At 38.7% G+C, this 24,872-nt stretch overlaps 2 protein-coding genes across 10 annotated transcripts in view; both read right to left on the bottom strand.

Moving 5' to 3' along the window:
• Window positions 1-24,872, bottom strand: part of RNLS (renalase, FAD dependent amine oxidase) — a 309,200-nt gene that overhangs the window by 132,642 nt on the left and 151,686 nt on the right. The window lies entirely within an intron of this gene.
• Window positions 13,071-14,461, bottom strand: LOC122709584 (V-type proton ATPase subunit D-like). The gene has a single exon (XM_043927090.1). It carries the CDS (start codon window positions 14,395-14,397, stop codon window positions 13,654-13,656), a length of 744 nt encoding a protein of 247 aa, XP_043783025.1. The 5' UTR covers window positions 14,398-14,461; the 3' UTR covers window positions 13,071-13,653.

Below are 24,872 nucleotides of genomic sequence, written 5' to 3' on the forward strand. Positions count from 1 at the left end.
TTCTTTGAAAGTCATTATTAGAGCACTCTGATTTCGGTTTTAGTACTGACTCTGTAATACAGGGAAATCTGTTTTTTTGTGGGCAAAACATAAATGACATTGGTGACCTGACTTGCAGACTTGGTTGACACACAGCATGAAATGCTTCCATCTAAGGAAATCACTATTAGTATGAACTTTGACCCTTCTGTTCTCTCTACTGTTATGCTGAATTTTTTATGTACTTGCCTTTACCTCCACCCCCCACTTCCAGTGCTAGCAATGTACTGATATAAGATGAAAGAAAAAGCAAGCTGTTGGAGAGATAGTACACGTATCACATAAATGCAATTGTTAAATGTGTTTAAACTATACCTTCAACACTTCATTTAAGGATGTCTGGAAAGTGGCCAAAATACATCTTAAAAAGGTAATCGTGGTGACTCCATGGGGAAAAGAATTGTTCAATTAGATGTGAAAGTTTTTCTTTTCCATTTCTTTCTCTTTAATCTGTAAGCACTATGCAGTGAGATGAAACTTCTCCCTTTAATAATATTGAATTTTCAATCTGGTGTTTTAAATAATGTAAATTTCTTATTTAGAAAATTATTTTTAGTTTATTGTTCAATAATTGTTTTTATAACTTTTTTTGTTCCAAAAAAGATATGAGTTGGCTCATTAGTCAGTTATATTTCTTTATGAGAGGTGAGATTTGTTTTAATTGTGTGTGTGTGTGTGTGTGTATGTGTGCACAGGTATATATGTGTGTTTTAATAATGTGTTGAGGAGAAAAAACCTTAGTGGAGACCCATTCTGAATATACAATTTAAATAAGTAAAATACAATTCAATTTACAAAAATGTTACTTTATACTAAATTGTTCAACTGTTCAAGAAACTGCCTACAAGTAAAATTTTTACACATATGATATGGATGAGAACAAACAAGAGTCTATACACAATGTCATTCAGTTATTTTTTGAATGTACACTGAGGTCACCCTTTCCAATCAGTGGGATCAGGGATGACTTCCCAGTTTCAGGTGTTGTTTGTGAAAATTTTCAAAGTAATGCGATTAAGGAAGTAATTTAATTAGCCTTATTTTCCATTTGGGAGCCAAAATCATGAAAAAGAACATGCTCGAATACACATCTCAAAGCATTAGAGATGCATTTTCCACCCTGTGCCACAGGAACAAAATTCATGTACTAGTATTAGATGAATCACAATTCTGTTCTTAACTTCTGTAAGCCCCATCACATATATGAATCATTGATTTCAGTTTCAAATGATTTAAATAGAGCCCAGAAAGATTCTATGAGTCATTAGGGTCTCTGACTTAGTGATTTTGTATCTCATTCTCCACTTTCTTATAGGAAATCAGATCTAGATTGCAGGCCATCTCCCCTACACCTGAACATGAATGTCACTTATGATATTCAAAGGACTAGTTAAATCAACAGAGATAAATAAAGCACTGACTATGCATATAAAATAAAGGCTTCCCAAGTGGCGCTACTAGTAAAGAACCCACCTGCCAATGCAGGTAGACAGAAGAGACCCAGGTTTGACCTCTGGGTTGGGAAGATCCCCTGGAGAAGAAAATGGCAATCCACTCCAGTATTCTTGCCTGGAGAATCCCACAGACAGAGGAATCTGACAGGCTGCAGTCCATAGGGTCTTAAAGAGTCAGAGATGACTGAAGCAACTTAGCATGCTTGCATATGAAATGCCCTTTCACATTAAGCTTCCAAACTGATGGAACTCAGTTGTTTGAAAAATCACCAGTGGAGCTGAAATTCATTTTAGATAACGGACGGCTTTTTGTTTTAAAAAATTTTCTATATTTCATTTTTTTTTAAGAGAAATTACCCTTAAGTTTGTCAGCTCAGCAGCTCTGGGTTCTACACTCTAAAGAGCAGACTTCACTTATTTGTCTTAATATCTACTGCCATATCAAAGATCTGCAAGCTTTTTCTGTAAAGGGACAGATAGTAAATATTTTAGGCCTCGTGTGCCATACAAACTCTGTTGCAAGGACTCAACTTTGTCATTATACCAGAAAGGCAGTTGCTGACATTACATAAATGAATGAGTGTGTCAGTGTTCCAATATGACTTTATTTATAAAAGAAGAGTCAGCCTGGATGTGGCCCGTGGGTTGTAGTTTGCCAACTTTTGGTCTATAAAATGGCTATATTCATAAAACAGTGGATACAGGAAAGGTTCTATGCCAAATTTAAGGGCATAGGAGTAAAAATTCAAAGACCTTTTTCTTTTAAAATTTATTTTCCCAGTTTTATTGAGATACAATTGGTATAAAACATTGTATTAGTTTTAGGTGTATGATATCATGATTTGGTATCTGTGAAAATTATGAGATGATAACCACAATAAATTTAGTTAACATTGATTACCTCACATAGTTACAAATTTTTTCTTATGATGAGAACTTCTAAAATCTACTCTTTTAGCTTCTTTCAAATATATAATTCAGTGTTGTTAACTACAGTCGCCATGCTGTACATTCTATCCCCAGGACTTATTTATAACTAGAAATCTGTACCTTTTGATCACCTTTACCCACTTCCCAGCACCCACTTCCCACCCTGGCAACCACCAATCTGTTCTCTGTATCTATGAGTTCAGTTTTTTTTTAGATTTTACAAATGAACATTTAATCATTGCTCCATGTTCTAGAACTTACACATACTGCTATACATTCCTTTGCTTTTGAAAAAGTGGAATTTGTTTCTTCACTGGACCATGGGGGAAATGCACGTTGTATACATGTTTGTTGTTAGATGGACTCTAATTTTGTTTCACACCACCTTCATCACTGATTTTGCAAATCTGCCCACTTATTCCTGCTTGATTCATATTTACATATATACTCCATACTGGCTCAAAGTCCATGTTCTGTTTTCTTTCTTTCTTTCCTTTTTTTTTTTTTTTTTTAACCACTTCTGTCCCTGCCAAAACACTAAAAGTCAGTGTTTATATAATTAGGTCAATAAACACAAATTGATTATATTAGGTACCAGGCCTTATGAAAAGAATGGGACTCAGATACAGCACCTCATGGAGTGCATGTGCTGTGCTGTGCTTAGTCGCTCAGGCATGCAGTCATGACCGACTCTTTGCAACCCTTTAGACTATAGCCTGTCAGGCTCCTTTCCCCATGGGATTCTCCAGGCAAGAATATTGGAATTGGGTAAACACACTGTCCTCCAGGGTATCTTCCCAACCCAGGAGACTGAACCGGAGTCTCCCGTGTCTCTTGCATTACAGGCATTACAGATTCTTTACATGCTGAGCCATTGGGGAAGCCCCATGGAGTATATACCCAGTTAGGAAAACAAATAAACAAAATTAATAGGTAAACACAATGCATGCATTAAATAGTATTGAAGCATGTCTGAGGGAGATCTGTCTGCCTTAGGAAATTTTTTAAAAGATGTAATGATGAGCTGAATTTGAAGAATACACAAAAGTTATCCAGGAAGAAAAGGAGGGAAAAGTCTTTCCAAGTAGAGCAAAAGTCACGTGCAAAGGTCTAGAGGTGTGTGAGCCCACGAGTGCTCTGGGAACTGTAGGCAGTGCAAGTGAAGCCTGTTATGGTTAATGATGCTGGAGAGATGAGCTCGGTTACATCACGCTGAGTTTGAACTTGGTTCCACTGACGAATTTGAAGAAGGAATGTGGTATGATCAGATTTACACTTCAAAGTCTGCAAGTGAGAAATATAATGGAGTCAACAAAAGGTGTAAGATGCAGGTCTGGTGAGAAGGCCTTTGAAATAATTTAGGGAAGAGATAAGGAGGCTCTGAAGTAAGATAGTAATAGTATTTATTAAGGCTTTCCTGGTGGCTCAGAGGGTAAAGAATCTGCCTACAATGCAGGAGACCTGGGTTCAATCCCTGGGTTGGGAAGACTCCCCCGGAGAGGGGAATGGCTACCCACTCTAGTAGTTCTGCCTGGAGAATTTCATGGGTAGAGAAGCCTTGTGGGCTACAGTCCATAGGGCTGCAAGGAGTCTGACATGACTGAGTGACTGATACACAGTGCAGGTGGAGGCAGGGAAACCTAAATAGAACTCTCCTGTTGATCTGAGCATTCTAGTATTTACCTGGTGTGATGCTTTACCTTGACAAAATCCTTACAACAGTAACATAAGGAGAGGGTTGAATGAAACTGCAAGCACCTCATTTTACACATGAAGAAACTAATTTGGGTTAAATAATTTGCTCAGGTTTGCAAGATGACAAAGATGAGATCTGCACTCATATCTCTGTGACTCCAAGCTTACTTTGTAAATTTTTAGGACATATTCATCATTGATAAGAAGACCAGGGAAGGTGGGAGTTTTATCAAGAAGAATGATCAACAATCTCAAATGCCTCAACAGAAATTAAAAGATGAAAGACCCAAACTACATTGAAAGGATTGGACAGTCATGGATGACCTTAGAGGAGGGTAGTTTCCTTGGGGCAAGGAGGCCTGAGATCAGGTGGTTCAGGGAAGAGAGATGAATGAGGGGTAAGTGGTATGGGAACAACCCTCTCAAGACATTTCTCACTAATTAAAATAATTTTAAATATTCTGTGGCTTTCCCACTGCTCTCTGTGGATTATTCCTCAAACAACTGAACTACCTGACATAAAAATATCTTTACTCATGCTTAGAGTGGTATCTGCTAAACAGTGGGTGCTCTATAAATTTGTCGACTGAATAAACTTTCTTCGTTAGCACTGATTCTCAAGAAAAACCAGAAATACTTAACATCTATGTTTTGGACACAGATCTGTTGATAATGTCCAGTCCCAAAGGAGAAGTAGTCATTCTCTATGGTGTTTGAGGAATCTTTTGGTCCCTTTCAAGGAGGGAGAAAATGTCAACTCCAGTTAATAAGAAGAAAGTATAAAGCCGGATCCTCTGCCTGAGGTCACATAATGTACCATGGTGAAGGTTGAAGACAAGATCGCCTGTGGTTCCCACTGACATGCTTCCACACACTGTGCCCCCAAATCCTTCTGCTCTGGCAGTTAAAGTCTTTTTCTTTCCTTGATTTTCTTCTGCTTCCACTCCCCTTTATTAATCTAGATCTTATGTTACAGTTCTGGTAATAGTTCTTGCTGACCTGTATTTTCTTCTGTTTTTCTCACATATAAACTAGGTCTCTATTTCCAAAACTGCCTGATAGTATTTCACTAATTCTACAAATATTAAGCATCTGTGCACCGACACAAAGTTTTGGCACTGTGAAAACAGCAGTGAATGGCAGTGTGTTCCCTTCCTTGCTTTAAAGTGAGCTCACTTTGAAAGATTTCCACTTGCTTGGTGTTACACTGACTTGATTTTACATCGACTTGATCTTACACCATCTCTGCTTTGTATTTATGGTCTTCTTCCAAGCAGCTGACCAAATGTTCACTGCTCTATTTGTAGCATGGTCCAAACTCCTAAGCCTCACTGAGGTGAAACCATGGGGACCATATTTTCCATTTAACATTAAGGGCCTCTTCCTTCCTCTTTCAGATAGCTCCTTTTGGTGCTTCAGTGGTTTTCTGCTTTTTTTTTTTTTTTCGGTTGGCAAATCAGACTCAACTCTTTTGCTTTGTCTCCAATTCTCATGTACTGATATATTTCAGACAATTTATCTGGGCAGATCTGACCCACTGTATTTTCTATTCCTTTTGCAGACAGTGATAAGGTTTTCCCATGTTAGTATCTTCTACTCATAATTTGAGTTTACTAGGTAAGCCACTGAGAATCCTGACCTTATTTTGATCCTCTCATTTTATATTTCATACCAAAGGAAAACAAGCTTCACAGTCACATCTATACCAAAATTAAAGATACAGAAAATACTTTCTATCTGCAGAAGTTAATACAAATAATGTCATTTTGTTATTGAGGCTGGTTCTATTATTCATGCCTTCCGCTTTAAAGAAATTGTAAAGAGTCTATTTGTTCTGTTTATATTTTGATGTCTGCTTAGCATGAAGCAAATATTCTGAATCCATTTGGAGAAATTTACAGAAGGCTTACAGTTGGGTCTTCTGTTAAGTTTGTCTTGGGAGACTGTGTCATAACTGCTGTAGGAGAGTAATAAAAAGTGTTTCCAGAGTATAAGTAAAAACGGTGGTCAAAAACTCTCAGAGCTGAAGGGACATCAGAGATAAGGAAATTCAACTGCACACTTTTAGAGATGAGGAAACCAAAGCTGGAAAAGATGATGATGTTACTTAAAGGCTAATTCAGGGGTTTAGTTTCCACTTATTTTCTTTGCTCTACAACTGCTTACATCATAGGATCTTGATGCTATATCCATGTATGTGAGTGTGTACATATGGCTAATCAGATTCTTGGAGAAGATTAAAGTTACTGTTTGAGATGATTTTAGAGCTTCAACTTTGACTATGATGTCTTTTTATGTGAAATCCTAAAATATATGTGTCCATTTTGCTTACTGTATGAACAGGAAAATCACAAAAAGCAGAAGGGCTCTCTTGAAGTTTACAGTCAAATGCAGTCACTAGCAACATTTTGGACCTTGTTAACTCTTATTTTAATGAAAGATAGGGTAGGGGTTAGAAGTTGTGTATTGAAAAGACTCGCTTGCTCAGAAATGACCCCTCCAATCAACCTGCCCATTAGAGATTCATTTAGTTAACCAAACTCATCTATTAAATGGATTGTAATTAGCTCACCAGATTGCTTCTGTGCCTCTCAGATCTGCTGCAATGAATAAATTGAAGTTTGATCTTGAGCAGGGAGGAATGCTTTTGAGAAGGGCAGGCAGAAAATCAAGTTGTGAGTAGCTAGAACTTTGGGAGAGGTGGACAGAAAGAAGACTGCAAAGGTACCAAAAATCTCTAATTTTCAATGCTGCCTTTAGCCAAAGTATCCAAAAAGCACACACATACTATGAAGTATGTGTGAGCAATTAGGCAGATTATGCCCTGGACATGGTAAAAAGGTCCAACTTTGAAGAAAAATATTTCATGGTGCTGGAAAGGCAACTGAAGGTCAGGGTGAAAGTTTAAGAGCATATGGGCAAGTGAATCCATATGAGATAGTTTTATGAGATGGTAAAATATTTATTTCTCTTTGCTTGTTAATGATATCAGTTATTACCTCTCTCCAAATAAACCATCCCTGCTGGAAATAACTAGAGCTCATTACGAAGCTTAAAAAGGGTATATGGCATTTGCAAGCACTGGAATTCAAGACAGCATAGGTTATATATACATTCAAAGGACAGATTTTGGCTGGACTGGCTGGACTGATGATTTCATATCCAAAACACCCACCATGCCACTTATTAGACTGAATTGATCTGTACTTTTCTGAATGGTCCTTCCCCACCTCTATCAGTAAGGTGAATTCAATGATACTGGTTTCTGTGCCTATAGACATACTAAAAGAATAAAAGTTGACTTCATACACATTTATTAGTTATATGATTGACTAGTTACTTGATCTTTCTAAGCCTCAGTTTAACTATCTGTAAAATGGGGATAATGGTAGTCTTTGTCTCATTGAGTTGCTGTAATTTCATTAGGGTTAAATGAGATGTACTCATACAAAACCTTAGAAGAGAATCTGGCACAGAGTAAGAACTCAATTCGTGTTAGCCCAGTGTTCTCCATAAAGGTCATCTGTCCTTGCTCCCAGACAAGAATGCACATGAATTGGTTAGTCTAAATGTCAAGAAGAGGTGGAAGAAGAAGATATATTAATAAGGTTTCAACGGCAGCAGTTCTGGCCCTCCAAGTTTTCCCCTCCTCTCTCTGACCTGACTTCTGTATTCTTCTGTAAACCTAACTAGTGGGACTCCTCCTGCCTCCTCTCCTTAGACCTTCAGTGTTCTGACCACGGTTAGCATGGCAAAGCTTATTTCTGACCATCCATAACCCTGATCTTGCATCTTGTTTCTGTATTTGCATCACAACAGCTCTATCTTATGAACTGAGGCACATTAAAAACTCCCACTCTCTTTCTCTTAGAGAAAACATGAATTCTAAGTAGGTGAAGGTTTCAAAATTATTCAGTCACCACCTGATAACCTGACCTCATTTTTTCTCTTTGCTCTTAGAAGAGAAACATGAAAATTATGTTAAATTGGCAAGGTCTATTAAAATTTTTTGAGAACTTTATTTTTTAACTTTATACCTACCTGTATGTTTCAAATGTTTAACAAGTCTACACCATTTTTATAATGTAAAGAAACCTACATATGCGAAATATAATAATATTCCTCTTCTGCCTAAATTGTGATTTGTCCTATGTGTCCTAGCTTCCACCTTATTGAAAACTGGATTAAAAAAACAATGAGCTCATTTTACAAATATCCTTATGTCTCCATTTGGCAATATAGTTGCTGAATGACCAACTGAATACTTAGGAACCCAGGAAACAGTGTATTGAAGCCCCAAGATTATTTTATCCCAGTTAACATCTGGGGCTTAATTGAGGGCAAAGATCACAACTTAAAGAATTTTATGTTTATTGTTTATAAACCATATTCTCACCCTATATAGCTCTATGAGAATTTCCGCAAGGGAGGTTTCTGAATTCTTTCACAGATTTCCCTGTGGGAATTCTCACAGAATTATATAGGATGAGAATCTGGCCTTCCTAGGCTTTATGATATGTTTAGAGAGGGGAGTAGGAGCTCAGCTAGGTTATTTTTATTTTCCGCTGAATTCTTCTGGGGGAAGTTGGACTTTTTGAATCAAGATTGTATGTGTTTTAAAATTTCCAAAGACTTTAAAACACCAGGGTCCAAAGAATGCAGTAATGTTTAATAGTCTAAAACTTGGATTTGAACATGTGATTTGAGAAGATATTTCCCAAACCATTTAAATAAGTGTTTCTTCTTCTATGGTTTCTATAAGCAGAAAATCTTGGAATAAAATACTATATTTAAGTTGGAATTTAGATTTAAAAGCCTTTGATTAATGAGGTAGTTCTTTTTGAAATGACTAGAGTCCACATTTATGGTGAATTATTATTAGTAAAACTTTACATTAGAACAGCTGTAAATAGTCTATTATGTTAATATGACAGGCAAATTAACAAATAGTGTAACAGCGTGAAACATAATACAGCATGTTTCCCCAAAAGGTCAAAGTGCCAACAGTACTGAATAAAATGATTCTCTTGTTTCTTGAGGTGACTTAAAGGGCAGCTCCTAAAATATGAGTTGTAGTCCTTTAAATGTCTACATTATTATGACAATGCTGAGGACTTCAGTCATAACTTCAACATCTATCCTGGAGAACAGGAAAAAAGAAAGTGTATTAGAAATGTTCTTCATTTCTACTTCATGAAATTTCAAGATTAGGACCTCAGTTGGTTATTTTCTCTGGAATCTCTCTGATTTTGTTCTATTACCCACATAATTTTATGTATTGTAAATGAATTCTTTTTAAGATGAAGATAATGAATACAGTTTTATGTGACAGTATTGACATCTCTGACTCACTTTATTTTATTTTATTTTTTTTTTAATTTTTTTATTAGTTGGAGGCTAATTACTTCACAACATTTCAGTGGGTTTTGTCATACATTATATGAATCAGCCATAGATTTACACTTATTCCCCATCCCGATCCCCCCTCCCATCTCCCTCTCCACCCGATTCCTCTGGGTCTTCCCAGTGCACCAGGCCCGAGCACTTGTCTCATGCATCCCACCTGGGCTGGTGATCTGTTTCACCATAGATAGTATACATGCTGTTCTTTTGAAACATCCCACCCTCACCTTCTCCCACAGAGTTCAAAAGTCTGTTCTGTATTTCTGTGTCTCTTTTTCCGTTTTGCATATAGGGTTATCGTTACCATCTTTCTAAATTCCATATATATGTGTTAGTATGCTGTAATGTTCTTTATCTTTCTGGCTTACTTCACTCTGTATAAGGGGCTCCAGTTTCATCCATCTCATTAGGACTGGTTCAAATGAATTCTTTTTGACGGCTGAGTAAAATTCCATGGTGTATATGTACCACAGCTTCCTTATCCATTCATCTGCTGATGGGCATCTAGGTTGCTTCCATGTCCTGGCTATTATAAACAGTGCTGCGATGAACATTGGGGTGCATGTGTCTCTTTCAGATCTGGTTTCCTCAGTGTGTATGCCCAGAAGTGGTATTGCTGGGTCATATGGCAGTTCTATTTCCAGTTTTTTAAGGAATCTCCACACTGTTTTCCATAGTGGCTGTACTAGTTTGCATTCCCACCAACAGTGCAAGAGGGTTCCCTTTTCTCCACAGCCTCTCCAGCATTTATTGCTTGTAGACTTTTGGATAGCAGCCATCCTGACTGGTGTGTAATGGTACCTCATTGTGGTTTTGATTTGCATTTCTCTAATAATGAGTGATGTTGAGCACCTTTTCATGTGTTTGTTAGCCATCTGTATGTCTTCTTTGGAGAAATGTCTGTTTAGTTCTTTGGCCCACTTTTTGATTGGGTCATTTATTTTTCTGGAATTGAGCTGCAGGAGTTGCTTGTATATTTTTGAGATTAATCCTTTGTCTGTTTCTTCATTTGCTATTATTTTCTCCCAATCTGACGGCTGTCTTTTCACCTTACTTATAGTTTCTTTTGTAGTGCAAAAGCTTTTAAGTTTCATTAGATCCCATTTGTTTAGTTTTGCTTTTATTTCCAATATTCTGGGAGGTGGGTCATAGAGGATCTTGCTGTGATTTATGTCTGACTCACTTTATATACACGTGTTGTATAATTACTTACACTTTCCTCTTTTGAGTTAGTGATCTGACGTGGACATCCATGGATTTTAAAAATACACAAAAATATCCATATAAAATGAAGCCAAGGGTCAGCAATCAACCAGTAAATTCAGAATGGAAACAATGAATTTTTAAAAAAATTCCTTGCTAGAGACGCAGAGGTAGGTAGCCATCTTTTTGTCTTGATGAAGCTAATGATTCATCAGAATTTCTTTTATTCATCAGAATTTCTCCTACATGCTAGATGCTTTCACAAGTTGCCTCATTTTCTTCTGGCAACAACCCTGGTAGGTATGCATAATTAATCCTGTTTTACAGTTGAGGAAATAAAGATTCAGAGGTAAAATGACTTTTGCCTGGTCACTCAATTGGTGTGTGGCACATTTGAGACCTGAATCTAACTCTAACACTGCTCACTATAATACAACACAAAAATTAGGGTACATTAAGACTTCCCCAGTGGTCTAATGGTTAAGACTCTATGCTTCAACTGCAGGGGACATGGGTTTGATCCCTGGTTGGGGAAGTTCTGCATGCTACATGGGGCAGACTCCCTCCCCGCTCAGAAGTTAGATAACAGTTTTGGGGGAATTTAGATAGCATGCCCAGTTAGTCTATCATACTGTGCCACGTCTGTGCACACTTTTTTCAGCCATTACTGAAACTAGCAGTGTGTCCTCAACTTGGGCCATCTAAAATGATGGTTTTTGTTTCATCAAAGGTTTATAAAATCTAACTTGAATCGCCTGAATGAAGAACTCAAAAGACTCTCACTCAAGGTAAGACTCAAACTTGCATGCATGCTATGTTACTTCAGTCATGTCCAACCTTTGTGATCCTATGGACTCTAGCCCACCAGGCTTCTCCATCCATGTATTCTCTAGGCAAGAATACTGGAGTGGGTTTCCATGCCCTCTTCAAGGGGATCTTCCTGATCCAGGGATTAAACCTGGGTCTCCTGCATCTCCTGCAATGAAGGCAGACTCTTTACCACTGAGCCATGAGGGAAACCTGAGAATCAAACGTTACACTCTCCTACTGTTTCCATTAGCAGGATTTTCACGGACTTGATCAAGCAGTTTGATTAACCAAGATATAAAGTTGGTTAAATATCTCCATCTAATAGTTCTTATTGACCACTCTCAGGTATATGTGTATATACCAAAACATAAACTACATACTGTATTTATGTTTCTGGGCTAAGGAGTCTTTACAAATGTACTGGAGAACTTTAGCAGTGACACATTGAGGCAGATAATCTATGAGATCCAGAGAAGGAGCTTTATGGAAAGGTCTGTATTCTTAAGTACACTATGGACATTTTCTTAAAAGCAATTTTCTAAATGACTTTGAGGCTGGTGGGCTTACTCTCTCCTACTCTCTGGCTTATCATGGATGGCTGAGTCCCAGCTTAAGCAGAGTTGCTCAAATACCCCATTGGCTAACCTGGAGGAACAGTGTCAGGGCTAGGGAGGCCCAGATTCCTCAGGACTCTGTGCAAGCCTGACAATTCCTTAGATTGTTTGCCAAAGTCTATTGCAGGGTGAATGTGGCTCAGAGTAGGACTTGAGCCGCCTGCTCTCAGCCACAGACAAACCATCTAAGTACACATAGTGCCTTTGGTATGCAAATGGCATTTCAAGGAGGTCTCCTAGCTCTTCCTCCAGAGCAAGCTGCTGCTTCTAAAAGCTCTAAGCCCAGAACTGACAATGGTCAATAGGGAACATAATACAAGAATTCTGCTTGAGAGGTGAGTCATATGGCTATTGCCTGAGGATGCACGCAACTGCTCTGTGGTGGGGTCACTCACTCTATCAAGACCTGAGGACTCCGGTCTATGTCCAGAACTCTCTCTGACCTCTTCATGTAGGGCGAGAGGTGAGACAAACAGAGGAAAATAAGACTGGAGTCAAGTCACTAGCTTTATTTTCCAGCTTTAATTCCTGTTCCTTCTTATTCTTTTGTCTTTTTAAAGATGTAGCAGCAATCAGAAGGGGGAGAAAAGCCTATTAAAATGTTCAGATGCCTTTTGAAAAGAAATTAAATTTTCCTATTTTCTAAATTTAAAAAGTGTTTTACCCTTCCTTGAGATTCTGTTCTGTTGCACACATGCCATTTAATAGAAGGAGCATCAGATTTAGTCTGTGAAAGTCCTGGCTTGGTCCTAGTTAGAGATGTGATTTTATCTTCGTTTGGTCATTATTTTATCAGTTGTAAAATGGTGATTTAAACCTATCTCACTGGATTTTGGGGAGAATTAAGTGAGATAATGTCTACTAAGACCCTGGTGGAGGCCCTATACAGTAGGCACTTACAGATACAGAGCCAATATTATTATTTTTTTTTTTTCATTTTTAAATCATTTTACTGTTTATACCATAGTCACATTTGAATTGGCAGAACTGTTCCCATGACAGACCAGAGACCTGTTATTCAAGGAAAAATAAGTGAAGGTTTTCCTAAAGCTTAAGGAGAGATGTCCCATAGTAACTAACACAAGAATGGCTGTAGCAATCTCAGACAATGATGCCAAGGTGTGTGAGGAGGTAGGAACAAAGGGTGCTCCAGAGTAGCTGGCCTACGAATGTGTGTTGGCCTGAGAGCACTGCTGCTTCCTAAAGGGATTTTCTTATGTTTGGTAAGCAGATGAATTGTAACAGATGTATAATTAAAGTAGGGTGACACTTCTGCAGCATAAATTCTATAGGTTTCGGGACAGGTTCTACAAATTTCATTGGTGATTAATTGTTGCTTAATTATGATTCTGCAAAGGTAGATCCCATAAACAGACATCCAGGGAAATTTTACCACTGGTGAAATTCTTAAGCCAAAAAATAAATAGCCACACATAACAAACCTACACACCATGAATTAAAATGGTGACATGTTAGGCCTTCTGAAAGAACCAGAGCAGGAAAGCTTATTCAAACAGAAGATCTTCATCCTTCTCTTCAGCCAGGAGATTAGCAGGCTCCATCACCTCTCCGGCTGCCCTCCGTTGCTCCAAGTCCTGTTCAGACTTTTCCTTGAGAACCTTTTTCTTCTCCTGTATTTTCTTTAACCTGTAGAACTCCTCTCGCTCTCTCTCATCCAGCTCTGTGATGATATAAGCAAGGGTACGTTCAATCCGGGGAATGATGACATGTTCAATAGCATTTACACGCCTGTTGGTTATCTTAATAGCTTCATCCAAAGTAACAAAGGAAGTCTGCAGTGAAGCCAGTTCCACCAGTAATTCCACTGCTTTGGCATAATTCCTCTTCAGTTTAGCCAACTGTTCCCCACCTCTGGCTAAACCAGTCAGTTCATAACTGTCAGTTCCTTCATGATAATGTTCAAATACTGGCAATGTAACACCTGCTACATTATCTTTCTTTGCTCTAATCTTCACTTGGGCCTTATTTATATTTTGGATAACTGTGGTGCTGAAGTCCCCGGCTGTGAACTTGGCCTCGGCAAGTGAAAAGGCAGCTTCTCTCATCACTTCACCCATCAACATTTTAGTCTCTATTATCTTCTTAAGGATCTGTCGAAATCGAAGAGTTAAGGCATCAGATTTTTTCTTCAGGAGGTTTCGACCTGTCTGTGCTCCTTTTAACCGAGCCTTCATGATGGTCTGTGCCATTCGCGAGGGAAAGATTTCAATTCGGTCTTTGCCCGACATTCTGACGATGACTCTTCGGCTCGGGTTCCTGGTCGGGCAACCGTGGCTGCAACAACCCAGCCCCAGAGCCAATATTATTAACCTGGAGAGATAACTGAACATTTTTCCTCTAAGGATACTCCCTTTTCTGGGTTTCAAATGGACAGGAAGCATTATCAATATTGCTGCTGGTATTTTACCCAAATCTTGTGATTTTGTACATTCTGTCCTTTCTGTGAAAAGGCCTACTCACTTAGAACAAAAAGAAGCTACTCTTATTTACTCCTGGAAGAAAAAGAAAGCGTTTAATCAAGCTAGCAAACAGCGATTAAGGATCCTAATGACTTCTGGTTCCATAAGTGTTAACAATAAGCCATTGTAATACAGTCTTGCTTCTCATTCAGACACTCTCCAGACAGTCCCTGCATCTTCAAAAAAGTGGTCCATATTTACTGCCATCTCCTGAGGCTGTGCTGTCCACACACATTTGGAGTTGTGAAGTGGTCTCCTAATTAGGACTTCTGCTATCCATCGCTCTCCATTCTAATCCATATTGTATCTGATACTATATGTATACTCCTCTGCTCCCATTACACATGAAACTAACTAAGATCTCTGAAAGACAAATAGTGTATATTAATGCATATATATGAAATCTAGAAAAATGGTACTGATGAAGCTATTGGCAGGGCAGGAATAGAGACTGACCTAGAGGATGGACATGTGGACACAGGGGCTGAAGGTGAGGGTGGAACGAACTGGGAGAGTAGCACTGACATTTATACATGACCATGTGTAAAAGAGATAGCTAGCGGAAGCTGCTCTATAGCACAGGGAGCTCAGCTTGGTGCTCTGTAACGACCTAGAGGGGTGGGATGGGGTGATAGGAGGGAGGCGGAAGAGGAGGAAATATGTGTATACATATAGCTGACATAAGAGATGCATGTTTGATCCCTGGGTTGGGAAGATCCCCTGGAGGAGAGCAAGGCAACCCACTCCAGTATTCTTGCCTGGAGGATCCCATGGACAGAGGAGCCTGGTGGGCTACAGTTCATAGTATTGCAAAGAGTCGAACATGACTGAAGCGACTTAGCATGCACGTACATATTCCCTGATATCTAATCTTGCTTCCTGCTAACACTGTCTTATTCAATACACTCATGATTTTAAAACTGTCTTATGTTGAAGGATGGGGCATATGAATTAGAAGCCTAGAAGAAAAAAGTAGTTTCCAAGAGGTACATAATTTTACTTCAGACAGTTAGCATTTCAAAACCAATCTATGGCACATAGCAAATCACTAAAAATATATACGGCCTTTTCAGTATTTCTTTCAAGGATTTGGAAATGCAGTTTTCTGATGGCCTGGATTTCCTTTAATGGAACATCTGCTGTGGAAGTGTGCTGTTTCCCTATACTTTCTTCCAGATATCTGGAAAGTCTGAGGATTAACTAATTTAAGCTTCATCAGGGTGTTCTGTTTACTAATTGTGACTAAATGTCAGGACATATAGCTGATGTTTGATTTGAAAGTGTTCCTATTTCATAATTTAGCTTTCCTTAAGTGAAACACTTGATAGAAATACAACAAAAAATAAGATAAAAAAGGCAAAGAAAGGAATCAGTTCTGTTTTCTTCTGTCATGGCTGGTTTCCCAATTGGATAGATTTTTATAAAAGGAATACTTTTCAAAATGCCAGGAACCTTGGTGATAAATCCAGAATGACTGAATATCAATTCTAAGGTAAGACATTTTATTCTTTTCATACTTCTATACTATTTTATGTAAATATAATTTCTTTTTTTTCTGATGACCTGAGTTTTAAGAAGGTGGCATGATTAGACTGGGCTTGAGATCACATTAACACTACACATAAGCTGATATGCAACCTGTCAGCGTTTTCCAGGTCTCTTATGTCATGAGGACATGCTCTAATTATTTGGACCCAGAAGTATTATTAATAGACATGTGGAGCAAGCAGTACTCTTAACACTTCTTTAGAAACTAATTTCTTAGAAACAGACAAAGACTGACTTTGTTAAGGTTAATTACTTAGTATTTACCACATCTGAAGGAACATTGATTGATAGAGTTGCTTTATTGAACAAGGCGTGTGATACTGAGACTATGGATTTAAGAGTCTCCTGAAATTAGCATGGCTTTTAATTATAATAGATTTAAGTCAGATGTAACAATTTCAAACTGAGACTTCTATGTAAATGGTGACAAAACCTACTGATTGAGTGAAAGGAATGAATTGACTGTACCGGCAATCTTGGTATTCATCTGTTAAACATTATTTGTTGCTTAGTCTCTTTTCAGTCAACTGGGCAGTGCATTGGTTTTGCACATTCTCCTCAAGTCCTTGGGTTCCTGTATTGTGAACTCCTGCTGGCATTACAATGCTGCACACAGCAGGTATGGAGACTTCCCCTGGAAATACTCTCAGTTATCCATTATAGGACAATGCAGGATCAAGAACACGGCTTGGCACCATGGCAAAGAGCATGGGCTCTTGAGTCAGATGGCCTGGTTTTGAATCTGGCTTGACCATTCACTAAATGTGTGACCTCAGGCCAATTACCTGTCTCACCTGTGTCTGTTTTCTCATCTGTCATGCAAGGTCTTGCATGACACCCCACCTCCTGCTTTGCCCACCCACCTTCTCCTTTACCCTCTTTTATTTCATGCCATAACTTTTATTGCCACCTGGCACATATGTGTTTGTCTATTTGTTTGTTCACTTTCTGACCCCCTCCACTGGAATTGAAGGTCTGTGAGCGCAAGAACCTACTCTCATTCACCCAATACATGTAATTGTGCTTGGCACACAATAAAGCAATCTATAGTAAGTTGATGGAGAGCTGAATGAATGGATGAATGGATGGAAAATGGAGATGGAAGTCTCCAAACTGGGCAAAATGTCAATTTTCTCTGATGCTCCTGGAAGACTGACCATAGTGAGAAAACAAAAAACAAAAAAAAACCTGGAAGTTTATCACAGGAATGAAGGAAATAATCCAGGAATGGGAAGAAAGAGAGCTTGATACTAGTGGAAAGAATGAAGGTCTAGGTAGTGTTAAATTAGTTTCACGAAACACATGAGCAGTGAGTCTATCAGATGCAGGCCATAAGAAAGGCAGCGTGCCAAATTGGACTGAGGTAGAGGCTCATTGGAGGAGATGGCTCTATGCCTAGCTGATGACTTGGGGCAGCCCGCACCAGTCATAAAGTGTTCTGTCAGATCCTAAAACAAATGGAACATTATTCTTTCCTTGGAGGATATATAATCAAAGGCAAATGTTAATAAGGTGATGAATGAAGGAAGCTGCTGATCTAGTTCCATACAGTGCTGACACACTACCCAGGTGGTAACATTCAGACAATGAATAGATAAACATAATTTAATGCATACATGCAGAGTAAGGAAAATGCATGGCACCAGATGCTCTTGGCCACTGGGGCAGAAGAAGTGCTTAGTGTCAAAGATAACCTTGGTCCTTGTCACGAGATCAGCTGTCGTCGTGGCTGCTCTGAGATTTGGAGCAATGGTTGGTAACGCTTTTCCCTTCATCTTCATTTGAGACTCACTTATCAGGATTTAAAATATAAACAATTGGACTTCCCTGGTGGTGCAGGGGTTAGATGCACTTCCAATGCAGGGGACCCGGGTATGATCCCTGCTCAAGGAACTAGATCCCACATGCTGCAATGAAAACCAAGCACAGCCAAATAAATACTTAAAAATAATAAAATAAAATATGAACAAGAACTTATATGACCATCCAGCATCCTGCTCATTTACAATACTTTACATTGCTTTGGATTTGGTAGCTCCGTATATTGTGATAATCAGGATGCTCAAATACATTGCCACACACTGTAAATCTGGGTAATATCCGTGCCACAGTCATTAGCACCATGTTCCTGAAAGGTATGAAGAGGAGGCGGGAACTGTGCACATAACACTTCACCCCCGTCTACGCCTTCCCCACACTTCTTCAGAACAGATGGCAGAGAGGCATTAGTTGTCTCACGTTTTGTTTTGAAATGTTTCATTGTAAAATAAACAATTCTGCAGTAGAGTTTTTATTTGTTAGCACATGCAACTAGACTTAAAGTTAAATGCTGTTATCCCACTACCCTTGCCCCAAAGCTTGAATCAAACAAAAATAAAAATAAAGCATAGAATCAAAAGGAACGAATGAAGCTGAAATCCTACCTGCAACTTAGATATCTGTCCTGATGTGTTTCAGCACACAGAATCTCCCTATTTACCCATAAACTATGTTTTCATTCTGTTGTGTTTATTTTTCATTGCTATTTGTTTAAGATGGTATAGACCAAGTCACCCTAGTAACACTTATTGATTTATTATTGCACCATGTGGGAGGTGCAATGCTAGGCATAAAAGTGTAAGGTCACTGCTTTCAAGGGATTTAAAATCTGGTTAAGTATTTTTCTTGAAAAATTATAACTAAAAATACTCAACAGTACATACTAAGTGACAGCTATTGGTTTAGACAACAGCTGCAATTGTAGGTCAGGGGAAGGTGAAATGACACACACACAGAATAGAGAAGGAAATGTTTACATGAGATGTGAGTTGAGATTCAGATAAGTAGACAAGGAGACATTCCATAAAGAAAGGGCAGTGAGGGTAGAGCACTGAGACAGGAAAAGATGAACTATGTTGGGGGCATAGACAATGAACTGTGGCAGGAATGGTGATGCTAGAGAGGTAGAAAGTCCCCAAACAGAATGCACGAGAGTTTCCTCCAAAATTTAAAAGCTTCAGGATTATCTCAAAACTTATTTGGAAGTTTACTCTGTTGCTGAACAGAGGGCTAGCATACTATACTTCAAATGTGACTCCATTCACTCATTCAGTTATGCAGCAGTTTCCTGAGCATTTCTGTGTATGCATTAGGTGCTATAGATACAGTAAAGTTAGGATATGGTCCTTTGACCTCAAGAAGATGACAGTTTAATGTGAATACAGAGAAATACTTGTGAACTACAATCCAGGTTGAAAGTCATAGCCATGTCAAAATTGGAGTACCTTTGGTCTTTCACAAAAGCCCTGCTTTAAGGAACCCTCATGAGAATAATGAAGAAGTCCAGGGAGGGACTCACGTATAATGATAAGTCCCTTCAATACTGCAACACAGGACAACTATATTGACAATACATGGGACTGGTATGCTGTAAATAAATAATACTTTGCCCTTCTTCTTTTAGTATTGGGAAAAAAGAAAAAAAGGAGATCAGGGGAAAAAATCATCACAATAGAAGGTTAGGACCCCAAAATAAACAGATGCTTTCAGAAGAGAAAAAAATGAATACATTCTGTTATTTCCAATGATAGTTAAAGCTTACAGAATACACATTACAGTACTTTTCTGGCACTCTTCTAGGTATTTCACATATATTAACTCAATTATCACAATATCTCAGACAGGTATTTGTGCCCCAAGCACAAAGTCAGTAAGAGAAGGAGCTAGGGTTCAAACTCATCTGTAAGCAGTAGCCATACAACTTTCTTACATGTGGGAAGATCCCTCTGGGTAACGGTGGTGCAGGGGAAGGGGGTCTTCAGAAAGATATCAAATAAAGACCATTTAAATTTAAGGAAACTTAGAATGGGTGGAACAAACTGATATGAGAATCCACATGCCTGTTTTGTTTTTGTATTTTTCGATTTTATAAGACTGTGAAAGTGTTAGTCGCTCAGCTGTGTCCAACTTTTTGAGACCCCATGGACTATAGCCCCCCCAGGCTTCTCCATCCGTGGGATTTTCCAGGCAAGAATACTGGAGTGGGTTGCTATTTCCTTCTCCAGAGGATCTTCCCGACTCAGGGATCGAACCCAGGTCTCCTGCATTACAGGCAGAATCTTTACCTTCTGAGCCACCAGGGAAGCTGGCATAAGACTGTAATAGAATTAAATGTAAAGAGGGAATGGTCTCTTTTAGATAAATAATAATGGTACTGAATACTGACTGAACATCTATCTATCTGTATGTACCTGGTACTCCACACAGTTACCGTTATTATTCCCATTTTACGATACCAACAACAACAAAAGTTGAAGAGACTCCTATTACAAAGAAAGAAGTTTGTTTGGTTTTTAATCACAACCTACACAGTTAGCAAGGGCTGGAATTTAGGTGTGTCTGACAAATCTTTACCATCACATTACACATTAATTAAATGTCCAGGTTGTTGGCCCTGTGGATTTGCTGGGTTTGCCTTTCTTCTATTAATCTGTTAGGATCCAAAAGTTCTGCTAGGATGGAGTGGAGTTAGGGAATGGCACTGTGGGGATAAGGCTGTATTTCTTTGACAAGGTAGCTGACTCTTCATGACATTTTGGAACCAGAAAAACCATCTGGGAACCATTAGGGACAATCCATACCTGTCTCTACTGAAAGTGTGAAAAATTGTGGATCTCTTTCCAATAACCAATATTTAAATATTTATCTATGAACTATTCTTTCTCTTAAAATAAGAAATTTTGTCTATATGACACATCTTAAGTTAAAAGGTACAGAAACTGAACTGAGAATCACATCTTACTTCAAGTTCCAAAGTAGAGTACCATAATCATCAGAAGTGATTTGGAGGTTATGCTATTTCTATTCAATTTCTGAAGGCCAAATAAGAATTTATTTGCTATTTTATCCAAATAAAGATATGTACATCAATAAAGGTATAGAACAGAGAGAAATTAGTCATATTCTTAAATTTATTAAGGGGAATGTTAAAAATGATGCTTATTGGATGTCTTCTATATGTCTGTCATTTTACATATTTTACAGTAACTCATTTGGTTCTAACAATGACCTGTGTATTGTGATCTCATTTTATATATGAAATACTTGAACTTCAGTGTGGTTAAGTAAATCAAACAATTAACAAGTTGCAGAGGCAAGGTAGACACACCTAGCTCTATCTCCCTTTCTCTCTTTAACTATGTTGGCCTGTACTAGAAGAGGAAAGAAACCAACTCTTTGCTTCTGCAAGAATTGTTATAAAGATTAAAAACACCCTCAACAATAGGAAAAGAAGACAGGTTTACAGGCAGAAATAATGCAAATGAAAAAGAACAAAAACCATTGCTTGAGCTGGACAAAACATGTATATGGAACACTTGAAGTTAAGTATTTTACTTCCAATCATAATTTTCCAACCTCTTGCTCCACTTCTGTTTCTCCAGATGCCATACAAGTATGATACTAAATTTGTTTTTCAAGGGAAAGGACTAGGACTATTACTAATAAGAAAATATGGCTTTGCATTTCTTTGGATAGCTTTATAAAATGTGATCCCACTTCCAAAAGGTTGCAAAGAGTCAGACATGACCGGGTGTGTGCGTGTGTGCACGCACACACATACACACACAGATGTAATATGAAAGGCTCACTTTCTATTTATCTACATTTCTCAAATATTGTCTTTTGCAATATGTATACTGATCTAAATTTGACTCTGTTAATAACACTCTCCTTCGGCTTTCAAATGGCTTAACTATGTCTAAAAGCACAGTTGAAGAATAATCTGACTGAGACTGATAAGACCGCTCATGTGGTTTTGACCCTTAGAGAGGAGAGTGGGTGGATATTATCCTTTATACTTTGTACCATTCTCAGAGGACAGTCACAGATGTGTAAACAAACGTGAAAGAGAAATAAAGGGGACAGCCAGATTGCCAGAGATCCATTACTTTGCCCCAGGGGTATGTGGCTATTACAGAACTGGGGCAAATGCCAAGAGCACTGAATTCAAAGGGAGGCTCCCTGAAGTGAGTCATCTATTTAGACAACATCAGAGGAATATTCGGTCAGATCCTACTGGGTGAAGAGGTTACACCATGGGCATTTGGTAGTCACTTTGGGAATTATATTAATTTATGGCAACATGAATACAGAGTGGCAAAGTGTCATTAAAGGCTAAGGTAAATTTATTTCTATAAAAGATAGAAAGGGCAGTTGGTCATGCATCTTTTCTCATTAGCTACACTTACAAACATGGATGGCAGCCATGATAGGCTTGAAAGAAAGATAAAGGGTAGATATCTAGTTCACTAAGTAATATCCTGGTGCCTTGAGAGAGCTGATGTTGTCATTAATCTTCTCTTTTAGCAAGAACTGGCTCTTCTTTTAAAAATCATAGACCAACTTCCCATTCTGTATAGAAAGGCGAAATGAGACAGTTTTCGAACAACAAGCAGATTCCAAGATCAAGGAACTTGTTAGAGTCTGGTCCTGCCACTTTCTAGCAATGGAACTCTGGGTAGGTAATTGAATCTTTGAGTCTCGGTTTAGTCATGTGTAAGAAGTGCATAATAAGAGTATCCTTTTTATAAAAGTTGCTATATAATTAGATGATATATAGAAAGTCCATCTGTAACTTTAACAATGCTATACAAAAGTTAGGCATGTCAGCTATATTTCAAAGAAAAAGGATTCAGGCAATATAAGTCAAATTTCAGTTTCTCTCCAGTGGTCATGTATGGATGTGAGAGTTGGACTATAAAGAAAGCTGAACACCGAAGAATTGATGCTTTTGAACTGTGGTGTTGGAGAAGACTCTTGAGAGTCCCTTGGACTGCAAGGAGATCAAACCAGTCCATCCTAAAGGAGATCAGTCCTGGGTGTTCATTGGAAGGACTGATGGTGAAGCTGAAACTCCAATACTTTGGCCACCTGATGCGAAGAGCTGACTCATTTGAAAAGACCCTGATGCTGGGAAAGATTGAGGGCAGGAGGAGAAGGGGACGACAGAGGATGAGATGGTTGGATGGCATCATCGACTCAATGGACATGGGTTTGGGTGGGCTCCGGGAGTTGGTGATGGACAACAGGGAGGCCTCGCGGGCTGTGGCTCAGGGGTCGCAAAGAGTCGCACATGACTGAGAGACTGAACTGAACTGAAACAAGAATGTTGAATGAACCTTGAGTTCAAGTTGATCTGCCTCATAAGGATTAGGAAGGACAAGGGTGGTTAGGATCATTTGCTGAGCTCAAGTCCCATTCACTAACTAGTTCTTTTATGGATTATGCTTATATTTAAGTAAGTACGTTAGTTGCTCAGTCATGTCTGACTCTCTGTGAACCCATGGACTGTAGTCTACCAGAATCCTCTGTCCATGGGATTCTCCAGGCAAGAATAATGGAGTGATTATTCCCTTCTTCAGGGATCTTTCCGACCCAAGGATTGAACCTGGGTCTCCTACACTGCAGGCATATTCTTTACTGTCTGAGCCACCAGGGAAGCCCATATCTAAGAAATCTTGGCCCAATTTCAGGCAAAGAACATTTCATGCAAAGATGGGCACAATACAGGACAGAAATGGTATAGATCTAACAGAAGCAGAAGATAGTAAGAAGAGGTGGAAAGAATACACAGAAGAACTATACAAAAAAGATATTAATGACCCAGATAACGATGATGGTGTGATCACCCACCTAGAGCCAGACATCTTGGAATGCAAAGTCAAGTGGGCCTTAGGAAGCATCACTATGAACAAAGCTAGTGGAGGTGATGGAATTCTAGCTGAGCTACTTCAAATCCTAAAAGATGATGCTGTGAAAGTGCTACACTCAATATGCCAGCAAATTTGGAAAACTCAGCAGTGGCCACAGACAGGAAAAGGTCAGTTTTCATTCCAATCTCAAAGAAGGGCAATGCCAAAGAATGTTCAAACTACCACATAATTGTACTCATTTCCCATGCTAGCAAATTAATGCTCAAAATTCTCCAAGCTAGGCTTCAGCAATATGTGAATCAAGAACTTCCAGATGTTTAAGCTGGATTTAGAAAAGCAGAGGAACCAGAGATCAAATGGCCAACATCCGTTGGATCACAGAAAAAGCAAGAGAATTCCAGAAAAACATCTACTTCTGCTTCACTGACTATGCTAAAGCCTTTGACTATGTGGATCACAATAAACTGTGGAAAATTCTCATACCAGACCACCTTGCCTGCCTCCTGAGAAACCTGTAGGCAGGTCAAGAAGCAACAGTTAGAACTGGACATGGAACAATGGACTGTTTCCAAACTGGGAAAGGAGTACATCAAGGCTGCATATTGTTACCTTGCTTATTTAACTCATATGCAGAGTACATCATGTGAAATGGTGGGCTGGATGAAGCACAAGCTGGAATCAAGATGGCTGGGAGAAATATCAATAACCTCAGATAGGCAGATGACGCCATCCTTATGGCAGAAAGTGAAGAGGAACTAAAAAGCCTCTTGATGAAAGTGAAAGAGAGTAAAAAATCTGGCTTAAAACTCAACATTCAAATAATGAAGATCATGGTATCCGGTCCCATCACTTCCTGGCAAACAGATGGGGAAACAATGGAAACAGTGACAGACTTTATTTTCTTGGGCTCCAAAATCACTGCAGATGGTGACTGCAGCCATGAAATTAAAAGATGCTTGCTCCCAGGAAGAAAAGCTATGACAAACCTAGACAGTGTATTAAAAA

Source organism: Cervus elaphus, chromosome 15, assembly GCF_910594005.1.
Source record: "Cervus elaphus chromosome 15, mCerEla1.1, whole genome shotgun sequence".
Lineage (NCBI taxonomy): Eukaryota > Metazoa > Chordata > Mammalia > Artiodactyla > Cervidae > Cervus > Cervus elaphus.

Coding starts and splice junctions, on each gene's coding strand:
- LOC122709584 (XM_043927090.1), bottom strand. CDS start 14,397: ATGTCGGGCAAAGACCGAATTGAAATCTTTCCCTCGCGAATGGCACAG.